General features: G+C 34.0%; 2 protein-coding genes across 3 annotated transcripts; both read right to left on the bottom strand.

Annotated features, from left to right (window-relative positions):
* Positions 1–689: 689 nt before the first annotated feature.
* LOC122582039 (splicing factor U2af small subunit B-like) lies at positions 690–4,671 on the bottom strand. 2 transcript variants are annotated; one of them, XM_043754383.1, is made up of 6 exons: positions 4,326–4,671; positions 3,533–3,619; positions 3,364–3,445; positions 2,667–2,793; positions 2,116–2,586; positions 690–1,967 (listed from the first exon to the last, which is right to left on the bottom strand). In XM_043754383.1, exons 1-5 carry the CDS (start codon positions 4,560–4,562, stop codon positions 2,133–2,135), a joined length of 987 nt encoding a protein of 328 aa, XP_043610318.1. In that variant the 5' UTR covers positions 4,563–4,671; the 3' UTR covers positions 690–1,967; positions 2,116–2,132. The 2 variants fall into 2 exon arrangements, with proteins under 2 accessions (XP_043610318.1, XP_043610319.1); XM_043754384.1 differs by having other exon boundaries at positions 690–1,053.
* A 2,983-nt stretch (positions 4,672–7,654) lies between these two features.
* Positions 7,655–12,045, bottom strand: LOC122582251 (enolase). The gene is made up of 17 exons (XM_043754618.1): positions 11,954–12,045; positions 11,489–11,552; positions 11,256–11,320; positions 11,114–11,161; positions 10,926–11,012; positions 10,761–10,841; positions 10,567–10,668; positions 10,403–10,483; positions 10,225–10,299; positions 10,078–10,140; positions 9,595–9,672; positions 9,274–9,468; positions 9,102–9,152; positions 8,920–9,008; positions 8,508–8,559; positions 8,357–8,413; positions 7,655–7,984 (listed from the first exon to the last, which is right to left on the bottom strand). The coding sequence occupies exons 1-17, from the start codon at positions 12,017–12,019 to the stop codon at positions 7,904–7,906; spliced, it is 1,335 nt and encodes a 444-aa protein (XP_043610553.1). The 5' UTR covers positions 12,020–12,045; the 3' UTR covers positions 7,655–7,903.
* Between the last annotated feature and the right edge of the window lie 337 nt (positions 12,046–12,382).

Genomic DNA, 12,382 nt, shown 5'->3' with positions numbered 1-12,382 from the left:
TGACAATCCACCATGGATGCTGATAATACTTAAATACCATGAAATCCAAGGAGAAGGTCCGCGAGGACTGAACATCTACTTGTTCATATCTTTTATCACATTGCTATTTATGTGCTATAATGTTCATCATTATGCTAAAAGCATAGACAAGATTTTGTTTCAACTCTTGGGGTCATTTTGGATGTCTAAATTTCGAGGGCTTGCAAGTAGTTGATCTCACCTTTGATCGTAACATGAAGATTAAAACAATCGTGAAGGCTTGGGTTGTAAACTGCTAATCTAAAGATATGTCTACACAAACTGAGGCTAACCTCCAAATGAGGTTATTTTCGGTCGAAGTACATAAAATTGAAGCAGGATCACGCTCATTAGGATCGTTTAATCTTACAATCCTACTAACCAAGACCTTCTCGAGTGTACACAGGATCATTGTGTAGGTGAGATTAAGGTGGGATTGTAATCTTTTGGGAGTCCCATTATGCAGATGAAATTAAAGCTTTTAACATGAACTTGATATTACTTGAAGATCCAAGATTTCAGACCCTGTTAGATAGACTTTGATGTTCTTACAAAAGATACACAATTAATAAAGAAAAATCTCCTAAACACCAACACATCTAAACATTCAAATTCGGTGTCAGAAATCAATTGGAAATAAGTCGTCTCTCTAAAAAATGATATAAAGCAAATGCAAAAAAAAACATGTAATCATCCATTTAAATAGTGAGCATATAAGAGCAGTACATAGATGATCTGAAACCAGCAAAACAAAATATTCCCAATACAATGATTAGATTTTACATAATCCTATGATCACACTTCTTGATTCAACAGCAATTCTTTAGAAGGCAAACTAAATGAAGTGAACATACAAGAGAAGTACATAGATAATCTAAAACCAACAAAACAAAATCTTCCCAATACAATGATTAGATTTTTAAATGATCCTATGATCACACTTCTTGCTTCAACAGCAATTCTTTAGAAAGCAAACTAAAATGAACTTCTGGTCCCTCGGGATTTCTTTACTTCGATGAGCATGAAGAAGACAACCTGTATACACAAGTATAATGGTAAACGACAATAAAAAGGACCATCCAGGATACCTGAACCTGCAAAACTAGAAAATTACGTAAGATCACATTCTAAGTAAATCGAGGCCTAGCATGTATGACTTCAAGAATCATAACCTACTCCTTAGAGGTTTGAGGTGGCAATTTTGACCAACTTACTTATGAATGGTATGGTCACCCAAGTTGACCCAACGCATAATTTCGTATCGCCATATTTAACACGAACTACTTAAAAAGTAAAAATTTTCCACCAAAAATGAGTTTCTGATTAACTCAACCTTCATCGAAAGATGTAAAGTTCTTAAACAGCAAATGTTTTAGGTCGCCCATTATGAAAGGGAAACCACTTAGACCCATTACAAAACCTGCCCACAACCCACCCACCCTTTCTGCCAGCTCTATACTACTAGAATGGTTTACCAAACTTGAAAGCCAATTAGGCAATTACAAGTAAATCCTCCGGTTGTCTCCTAAAATAAAAAGAATAGAAGCTGAACAGGCCTGCAAAAGTAAAAAATCTAGCTATCTAATTTTGAAAGACAAAATTGAAAATTTTCCTGGAACCCCTAAAATTTATTTGTTGCAACTGCTGGTGCCTTAGCACGTGAAAAATCATCTTCATTTTTCCATAAGATAAAAAAAGGTTGCTGGAGAAAAATCTGAGATTAATGGTTGTGGAAGGGAAATCCTAAAATATATGTATATATGCCAACAAGATATACACAGGAATGAATAGCTAGAAAGATGGAAAGATGAGGTGCTATGCATTCAGTCAATTAGGCAGCTAGTGATCCTTTCTCAGTCGTCCCTGTAATCTTTACTCAATTTCCTTAAAAAGGTAACGAGAAGAAAAGTAGAAAACAGATTTGACCAGTCAACCTGTACCCTGTACTCCTGCACAGTGGAAAGCCGGCAGTAAGCCATATCTTCCAAGTGGGGACTCTTTGTTTTCTAAACCTAACTATCTTTCTTTAATTATTTAGACTACTTCACGTATGTTATAAATCAGGACACATAACCAAGAAGAGCTTAGGGAACAAACCAATGAATCTATTTTGTTCAGTAATCGTATCCCGCTTCATCTTGTTGTGGCTTCTGCTGATCATGGTGATGGGCTCGGTCTCCATCATGCAAAGCAGTGACATCATTATTGTTATCATTACCATTATAGTCATTACCAGTGGCGGTTTCAGGAGCTGATTTTGCTTGTTCTTTTTCTCTATTCCACTGTTCAATCTTTGCCCTTCTCTCAGCACTTCCTTCTCTGACTGGACTACGGTTTCGCTTTCCTCCTGGGCTTCTACTACGTCCTGATCTCCGTGGAGGACTCCTACTTCTGGGCCGCCTGCTTCTGTCGCTCTGACGGTGATCAGGGTAACCACTGCCTCCTCTTCTCCCTGAACCACCACGCCCACCAGGATATGGACGATCATCATGATTCCGGTGCCTTGGAGGACTACGGCTTCTGCTCCTGCTTCTCCTACGTCTCCCGAACAGCTGCCTCCTCAGATCTCTAGATAAAGATAGAAAAAAGATTAGATAGTGACATAAATATAGAGCATATAGAGATGAGGGATATAAAAGTCAGCTCACTTGTTGATCTTCTTTAGATGCATGAAGTTGCAGTAACCACCTCGATTACAAACGTTTTCTTCATACTGCCTACATGTAGCCTCACGAAAATCTGTCACTGGAGAGAAGTCCACAATAATAGGACGACCTAAATGTAAAAAACAGTCAAGATGTTAGACAGACTACGGGCAAGCATTACATCATTATTGTATTATACAAAAACTTGACATTAAGCTCACCTTAAATTTATATGACTGTTTATAGAAGACACAGGTGGCAATAATAACAAAAGGTAAACTAACTCTGTTGATCTAAGGTCATTGTGTAAAGTAAAAAGATGAAAGTTACATACAAAGCCAAAATGGGGATCACAATCCAATGGCATTAAGAGAACTATTATTAAGTATATGGAATAATATCCAACAATGGTGTGAGAGTAAGCTATATAGCAAGACATTCTAAGATTACTAACAATAATACAACGATGCTTGATTGGTCATATAGCTTATACAGCTTTTTACTACAAGCTTCCAATATACCCTTCAATTCTTGGGGTTACAATACAACCAATACGATCCCTAGCTAAATGTCAAAATCTCATATGAGAAATCCTGCAAGCAAACCTTGGCTGATCCCTAGCTTTATATCAATCCCTAGAGTCTTTTGAAAATTTTGACGACTACATTTAACAAAACTAATAACATGAAAAATTCTATACCTGCATAGAACCTTCCGCTCAGATTCTGGAGAGCAGCTGCAGCATGCTCTTCTTCCCTAAACTGTGCGTACACATTTCCCACCTACACATGTTGACAAAACTTCATCTTAAAACAAGTATTTAAACAGAAGATGATGAGTCAAACTGATATAAGAAAAAACAAATATACCATATGGTCAGCCAAATTATCACAAATGTTGAGACTTTCGATCTCTCCATATTTTCCAAGCTCTTCAAACAGATCTTCATAAAAGTCCTGCACGTAGAATATAATAACAAACTCAAAACAAATGAAGCAAGGAGTTGAAAACCTAAAACAAAGCCTAAACTGTTGGCAATCAGAATCACATTTGCACTTTGCACAACAATAGTTGTCCACTATTTATAGCATGTAGAGAAAGATGCGTAAAAAGGGCCCGTGAACTTTATCTATATGCCAACAAGCCGTTTGAAGGTCATGTAACTCACCATCAAAGCCATCCTTCTTAATCTTTATACAATTTCATAAAGTTTACTTCTTTTTTTTTTCCACAAATACCAACTACCAACAAACAAAACAGTTTTCCATCTATTCCTTCCAAACCGTGCAATCGTGCATCACTTTTCGTCCAATTAGTTCAGTATATGATAATTTTGTGTCTCGTTCGGGTCATTTAAAGTTTGTTTTTGTAGAAAAATGATAACTTTTCAATGTAGACATCATATCACAAAGTCAAATTTTAACGACCCTACGCCACGCCTAATACGACATTGTCTACGCTTAACTACAAACGGAAATCTCGCCTAAAATATTATCACAAAATAATAATAATAATAATAATAATAATAATAATAATAATAATAATAATAATAATAATAATAATAATAATAATAACATATCTAACTAAGTATTCTCTAATTAAATTCCAACAAAACATAAGATGAAACAATTTAAAAAAAAAAAAAAAGAGTAAATGGGGTACCTCAAAGTGATTTTGGATTTTGGTGGGATCAAGGGGTTGACCTTGAGGGTCAACGCCTGGAGTGATGGAATCAGGGCGTTGATACATGTTGGATAATAAAAGAGTTGGGGAAATGGAAGGTTTGGTGTGAAGGCGTGAACAGCGATCGCCATGTCTGCAAGCTCCGATCTTGAAATAAAACGGACAGTTTACTCTGTCTTTTTCCGTCCCAAATATTGATGCCAGATGCTCCGCCATCTCTCTCCTCCTCCTCCTGCTGCTGCGGCGGCTGCTATTTTAGGGTTAGGGTTTGTAAATTTGTAATTTTGTATGTGTGTGTGATTTTGGGGGAAAGTGATTAAAACAAAAGGACTTTTTATTTTGTCATGTTTTTCTTTTTACAAAGAAAAATTAAAAAAAAAAAAACCTTGTTGGGTCGGTTTAAATTGGGTGCAAGTGCAATTCGGGTTGAAGTTGTCTGGGCTAAGTCAAGCTTTAGGTAAATCAACTGTTCATCGTTTAGACCAATCAATTTGAAATCAACAAATCAAGTGGACAATTGTATATATATCACCCGATGGTTTTGATTGTCTCAATCCCATTAGTCTAAACCACCATCAATGCTTTGAACTTTGAAGTATACAATTGATTTAATCCCACGAGCATGATACCCACGCAATGCGGCGACGATTGTGCGAATGTGGTCTAATGGTGTCGGTGATGGTACTATTGGTGGTGGTGACGGTGTCAAGTGGTGTAGGTTGATGTAATTGTGATAGTGAAATTTTTTAAAAAATACAAGCTTAAAGTGTTAATTGTTAAAATAAAGGTTTAGAGCATAAATTATAATTAGTAAAGGACAAAACAAAGTCAATGGTAATTCTGGTAATTCATATATGGAATTATCTAAAATAAAAATAGGTCTCTTTATAAGGGAGTAAATATTAGTCTAAACGACTAAACCACCATCAATGCTTTGAACTTTGAAGTATACAATTAAATTGAGTATGTTACACAGAATTTATATATATCGCGTTTGAAATGATACGGCGGTTGGAGAGGTCAGTCAAATATGGTGGGAAATTTGAAACGATGGGACAAACAACTCTCTTTCACGTGGCACTCTAACATGTGTCATCTCTTTCGTATTCTTTCTCCGACAACGTGTCATGTGAGGAAAGAGAAAGAATTAAAAATATATAAGTTGAGAAGTATGACAAGATACTATTACTCGTAAAATTAGTTTCAATAAAACAAAATTTTTATAATAAAACAAATAAAACAGATACGAGTATATCACATGTTCAACATTGTATTAACTACAAATTTTGTTATCAAGAGCATGTTAAGGATTTGAACCTCCAAAGAAACTTACATCACTAATGTGTTTAAAAAGAAAGATGTATCCATCAGGAATGTATTTTCCAAGATTTATTAGCTGATGCATGTAAAAAATTATAACATTACTTCTGAAAAAAATGCTAAAGTGACAAATATATTCATAAAACATATTTTTACTTTTGAAGAAAAATACAACGTTATGTTTATAATGCAAAAATTGATAGAGATTTAAGATATAACGATGCGTATGAATAAAAGAACTTTTAGACATTCATAATGCTTATTCAGCTTTAGTTTATCTTATTAAAATTTTTATCAACAGGATTTTTAATTTTTACCAACATCTTTTTAATTCATCAACATCTTATTCAGCTTACCTTTTTGACTAAAAAATATTGAATATATAATATTTTGATAAATATATCAAGACAATTAACTTATATTTTATTTATAAAGACATCACATATATATAATTATACTATATTATATAATTATTAAAATTGTCATGTCTCTTCACAAGTCAACAATCATGTTTATATTCTACAAATATAGTTATTTTACAAATTTAACTATTTTTTTTGGCTAACTTTCATTTTTCGTCATTTTTATATGGTTAAATGTTAAGTAAAACATGCAGTACCTATCTTAGGTAAAGCAGAGAGATTATGTAAAATTTAGGGGATGTGGGTTATGTAAAATTCAAAAAGATTATGTATGTTTATCAAATTCAAAAGGAATAATATGTAACTTTTTTTAGTGGGACAATATCTAAGCTTAAATAAAGTCTGTAGATCATTTTCCTTTTTTATATTTCGCATAAAAGATAAAACTCTCCAGTGGATTATGGATTTAGAAGCCATTTTGGGCCCACGAGTAAGATGTCTGTACTAGTTTGCAAATTGCAACTTTACATAAGTTCCTCCTTTCTACTTTTTCTAATGAAATACTATTATTCTACAAATAGTTTAAATTAACATTAATCTTATATTACTAAATAAATAAATATTTTTTTGAATGATATTCTATTATACTCTTATTCATATGTCTCAAAACCAGGACTATCGAAAAACTCTCTATTAATCCACCCCACAAAATGTAGGAAGTGGGAATCCAGGTGGACCTTTCTAAGGTCAAAAACCTTACCAATGAGTTACCAATCTTATTGACATTAAATATTAAATAAATATTAAAAGGTAAAGCTATCATTTGAGTAAATATAATCAGTAATAATTGTGATTTGTTAAGTTGTATGTTTAATATTACGTGTCATTGGACAATAATAATATAATATTAACACGAAAGGTATATGGAAAGCGTATGAAAAATATAAAGTTTGCATATATGAATATTGTACGAATGCGAAGAACTTGTATGCTTGGCATAATTATTTCTTGATAATACAATGGAGATGCAAGGTGCATAATAATTTAATCAACTACTCGTATTTGAGATGCAAAATGGTGCATATAGACATTGTTAACTCGTGCATGACTTGTCATCCTTCAATACACTACTTGAAACGAATTTTGATTTTGATAACCAAAAGTTGAAAAGTGAGAGGTTCGTTTGAAGCCAAACTCTAAGTCACCACTTTGAAACATACCTTACAAAAGGTCAAAGACAATGATCGACTTTGATTTGCAGCAACCGAGTCGTTATGGTTCTGGGCTGTCTTAGAATCTCATATGATGCTAACTCTGCTTGCCAATATACAAAACAACCTATAGAAAAGGTTAAATTCCGAAGCTCTTTTAGCCAGAACTGCGGAAAAATTGGTTAATTCATACATTTATGAAAACAATGCCCAAATGTATTTTGTCATTCATTTACAGAATTTTCAAAAATCCATGTTAAATTGCAAAAGGAATGCTAAAATGAAAATTTCAAGCACACTCATTTCTAAGCTAAAAGAAGTTATGGTCATAAACAATCAATAGTATTGATTCAATCTTCAAGTACATACACCAATGCAAAGAAGTTGAACATCAAAAACTAGAAAAGAGGAAAGAGAAAAAAAACAGCTCGGTTCCATTATAGATCAGATAGTTAACGGAACAAGGGCTAAAAAGATAAATCATCACACAAAAAAAGTCCATTTTATAATACAACTAACTCGGCCTCAAAGCTTCATCGTTGCCACAAACTCGTACGTTGTAAGTCATAAAAAGATTGAGTTGCGTCCATCCATTATTGTGAGAGAAGGGTCTCTTTTGCACTTCCCTGGGTTTTTATTTTGGATGGACATTCGATAATCAAATTTAATAGGGATCAACAGGCTTGCGGAAGTTGGCTCCAGCATAAACCGCATCTGACCCAAGCTCTTCTTCAATTCGCAAGAGCTGTATACAGTGAAAAAAATGAAATTAGTCAGCCATATACTTATGGCTTCTAATTAGAGGTGCATATTTGGAGCATTTTACTTACTATGAATAATTTGACTTGAGTTAGTTTTATCTCAGTCATGTTAAATAAATACCCTAGTTACAAAAAATGAAATGGTTCAATGTCTGCCCTGAACGTAACCTCTATAATCATTTCATTCCAAAATTCATTATCATGAAACTTTACTGAACAAGTGAGTGTTCAACAATAAGTCATATGGTGATGAATCATGATGACAACAAAAGTGAAGCTCGTTGACTAATAATCAAATCACACTGATCAGTTATTTAAAATTGACTATTTGGGTCAGGAAGATGAGAAATACCAACCTGATTGTACTTGGCAAGACGTTCTGACCTGCATGGTGCTCCAGTCTTGATTTGGCCCTGAAGAGTGATGATTTACGTTGAATAATCATAATTGGTCTGACATTGTTAATTACGAGTAATATATATGTTTGTAACCATAATTGTTCCTTACCGTTGCCAAACCCACAGAAAGATCAGCGATGAAGGTGTCTTCGGTTTCCCCACTACAACACAACATCAGATCATTGATCATTTAAGCAAATACGGTCAAAAGAACATCAGGAAACGCCTACTTTCATAAGAGATGGCAACATAGGCTGGTCAAACCGCTTTGGTAACATGTCAAAATGATTTATTGTTAAAAAAATGTGCATACTTAATGTGTCATTTGTTAAACATGATTACAAACACACTGTCATATATTTTGGTAATACTCTACATCTTTGAAAAACATACTGTCAAAGTGACAAGTGTCAATTACTTGCAACCTCTCAGACTCATTTGACATATAAAACACAAGCTAATTCATCTCATTCATAAGTAAATGGGTCAAGCCACCTCTAAATGTAATTGACTTGGCATACCTGCGATGACTAGCCATCACACCCCAACCAGCATGCTTGGACATTTTCACTGCTTCAATGCTCTCAGTCACAGATCCTATTTGGTTAACCTAAAACCGAACATTAAAAAGAGATGACTAAACTTATTGCTTCTGGAAGCTCAGATTTGTGGTAAATGATCAAGCAGGTGACTTGTGATATACCTTGAGGAGAAGAGCATTGCATGTCTTCTCGGCGATTGCCTTCTTAACTCTCTGCATAACAACAGATTGAATATCCATGACGGGGTTAAGATTGTCAAAGTTGGAATAACATTACTTCTAAGTTCAAATTCAGACTGTTTGGTTCTTATATTTTGAAAGTGGTAGATCTAACCGTGGGGTTAGTGACCAAAAGATCATCTCCAACAATCTGTACTTTGTCACCACATTCTGAGGTCATCTTGCCATAGTGCTCCCAATCATCTTGGTCAAATGGATCTTCAATTGACACAATTGGGTAATCGCTTACAAAGGATTTATAGAGATCTTTGAGTTGCACTCCTGAAATCTTTTGGGAGCCATTGTTGTTCTGCATAAAGGAATCAGTGAAACAAACATGTATCAAATATCAACTACGCATGAAGCATAAGTAGGAAAGTAAAGATTTTTATTATCATTAAGATAAGATTACTATAAAAATGAATCAAGGACCCACCTCTTCTTTGAAGTTAAGATCATAAGTCTTATCCTTTTCATAGAATTCAGATGCAGCGACATCCATTCCAATGACAACCTACAAGAATGTAACATTAAGAAGGTATATTAGCATAATTTATAGTCTATAGAGGTGTCTAATGAGCAGATTACATAAAGGTGGTAATCATTTTATACACGTAGAAACGGGTCAAGCCGGTTTGGCCAAAACACTTGATGTCCAAAACCACTGCTTTTGTAAATAATTAGTTGATTAATCATGATAAGATATATCAGATTTCAGGAACTTTGGCCTTTAAGCCAATTTTAATTTTAACTTTTCCGTCAGAGTTAAAACATGATCAGATTGACCCATTGTTAAGTCAATGAGACAAAATTGGCAACAGCATTGAAAGAAGATATAATTTTGTTTATCTTATAAAGATCACGAAATCAATAGAAGATGTCATCCTTCAAAGAAAGGGAGCAATTTTAAAGTAGTCACCTTTCCTGTGTAGCCAGCTTGAGCAATGGCTGTCTTGAGCAGCTCAAGGCCCTCCTTGTTTTCCTAAAGCTCAAAAACACATTACCATTTTAGAAGGCAAATATAAACTTGAAACTGATTGGCACGATCAAATGAAACCACAACTACCTGAATATTAGGAGCAAAGCCACCTTCATCACCAACATTTGTTGCATCCTGGCCATATTTCTTCTTAATAACAGACTGCAAACAAATGGCAGAATTTTTCCAGTATTAGCATTCACACAAAAATACTAACGAATACAGTATTTTGTTTTTGGAGATCAAGAAATCTGTTTCAATGCACCTTCAAATTGTGATAAACTTCAACACCCATTTTCATGGCTTCCTTGAAATTGGAAGCACCGACAGGAAGAATCATAAATTCCTACAAAAACAATCATCGTGAGAAACGTTTCACAAAGCAACATCTTAATAATCACAAACAGAATACATAATAAAGATTTACACCTGCATAGCAAGCTTGTTTCCAGCATGTGAACCACCGTTAATGACATTAAAAGCTGGCACAGGTAAAACTAATTTCTTGTTGCCAGCCAAGTTTGCAATATGCTGCGACATGTTTCCGAGTTAATTAAATCAATCTACTTCACGCTGGAAAGAGAAAAAAGCTTGAATCTATAAGTCCTTTATAATAAAGTTACCTTGTAAAGGGGAGTATTGTTGACACTAGCCCCTGCTTTGCAGACTGCAAGAGACACTGCAAGGATAGCATTTGCTCCAAGCTAGACAATACGGTTAGCCATCAGGTTAACATCAAAGTATGTTCACAAAAAAAAAAAAAATCAATATGAAACTTGCAATTATACCTTTTGCTTGCACCAACCCCACTCATTTTTAGTACCATCGAGTTCTTGAACCATGAAATTGTCGATACCTGTTTGATCAGTTGGGTCCTGTCAAATTAACATACAATTATACAATCAGATCAGATCACATATATTAGAAGATTTAATATAACAGTTAAATATCAAAGGGTGAGGCTGATGAAACATACCTTGCCTACAATAGCAGGACCAATAACAGTGTTCACATTTGAAACAGCCTAATATAGAATTTCAAAAGTTAAAATTATCAGTATATTCATTCATGGGGTGTTATAAATAGACTGACTGCATCAATTCAGATTGTTGGCTCACCTTTGAGACACCCTTTCCCAAGTAGTCTGAGCCTCCGTCTCTAAGTTCCAGTGCTTCGTAGACGCCTGCAAAGACAAGAATTATAGGCCTATCTTATTATAATGTCAAGATTCCATCTCTCCCTTACATATTCACATCATCATAAACTATATCAAAAGGTTATAATTTGAACCAATTTGTTCAGTTGAGAACATGCAACAAGGTTTTTCTCATGAAATAAAAACGAATCTAACCGGTGGATGCTCCACTAGGAACAGCAGCTCGGGCAGTAGTACCATTTGATAAAGTAATATCCACCTATACATATTTCACACAAAAATATATAGAGTATCAAATCTCAAGTGATTAAACAATATACTAATTATCACTCTTCAAATCAAAATAACAGAACATGCACCATTCCTATGGCATAACTTATATGAAATTCATAGATACAAATGATAGATTGATTAAAGTTAAAATTGTGTGTCCATATATGATTATTGCATATCATGTAGAGCTTATAAACCTAAGCATGCATGCATGCATATATAATTTTATGTTATACAATAGCGATGAACGAAAAATCTGTAACGGAGGATATATACAATATGACATTAAAAGGTCGGTTTAATTTATAACTTTTTTTAACATAGCAGTACCTAAGTACGGATTATTTTCCCATATATATATATATAAGGAGAAAGAATAATTATAACCTCAACAGTAGGATTGCCTCTGCTATCGAAGATTTGACGAGCAGTTACGGTTTTGATTGTTGCCATTTCAAAATTTCAATATGTGCCGATCGAAACAGAGATTTTGAAGAATGCGAGAAAGAAAGTTGAAAGGAATGAAAAGAGACAAATGGAGAATGATGATGAATGATATGTATTTGTAGGGGAGTTTGAGGTTTTTATAGCCTCATAGATTTTTCGTGATTAATAAGTCATCTTTTGTCCGTAATTCAAGAAGAAAATCTTTTTCGATCTATTCGTACACAAACTGAATTTATTCTTTTTCTTTCATAATTCAATTAAGTAACACAATATTGAATTAGTTTAACTAAGATATTGATTTAACATTTAAAAGATGGTTTTGTTATTGACCTGAAATAAGAATTGTATTGTGGAATTTTAATAAAAACT

Source organism: Erigeron canadensis, chromosome 9 (genome assembly GCF_010389155.1).
Source record: "Erigeron canadensis isolate Cc75 chromosome 9, C_canadensis_v1, whole genome shotgun sequence".
NCBI lineage: Eukaryota > Viridiplantae > Streptophyta > Magnoliopsida > Asterales > Asteraceae > Erigeron > Erigeron canadensis.
The sequence above is the reverse complement of the archived record's forward strand: the minus strand, read 5'-3'. Positions and strand labels throughout refer to the sequence as shown.

Bases quoted from the DNA above. Each gene is read 5' to 3' on its own strand.
- LOC122582039 (XM_043754383.1), bottom strand. From the start codon at position 4,562: ATGGCGGAGCATCTGGCATCAATATTTGGGACGGAAAAAGACAGAGTA. The intron at 3,446-3,532 runs GTATATTTGTTT...CAACATGTGTAG, and splicing joins ATAATTTGGCTGACCATATG to GTGGGAAATGTGTACGCACA. The intron at 2,794-3,363 runs GTATAGAATTTT...TTTTACATTTAG, and splicing joins GAGCGGAAGGTTCTATGCAG to GTCGTCCTATTATTGTGGAC.
- LOC122582251 (XM_043754618.1), bottom strand. From the start codon at position 12,019: ATGGCAACAATCAAAACCGTAACTGCTCGTCAAATCTTCGATAGCAGA. The intron at 11,162-11,255 runs GTGAGCCAACAA...ATTCTATATTAG, and splicing joins TGGGAAAGGGTGTCTCAAAG to GCTGTTTCAAATGTGAACAC. The intron at 9,009-9,101 runs GTATATCACAAG...GTTCGGTTTTAG, and splicing joins GCAATGCTCTTCTCCTCAAG to GTTAACCAAATAGGATCTGT.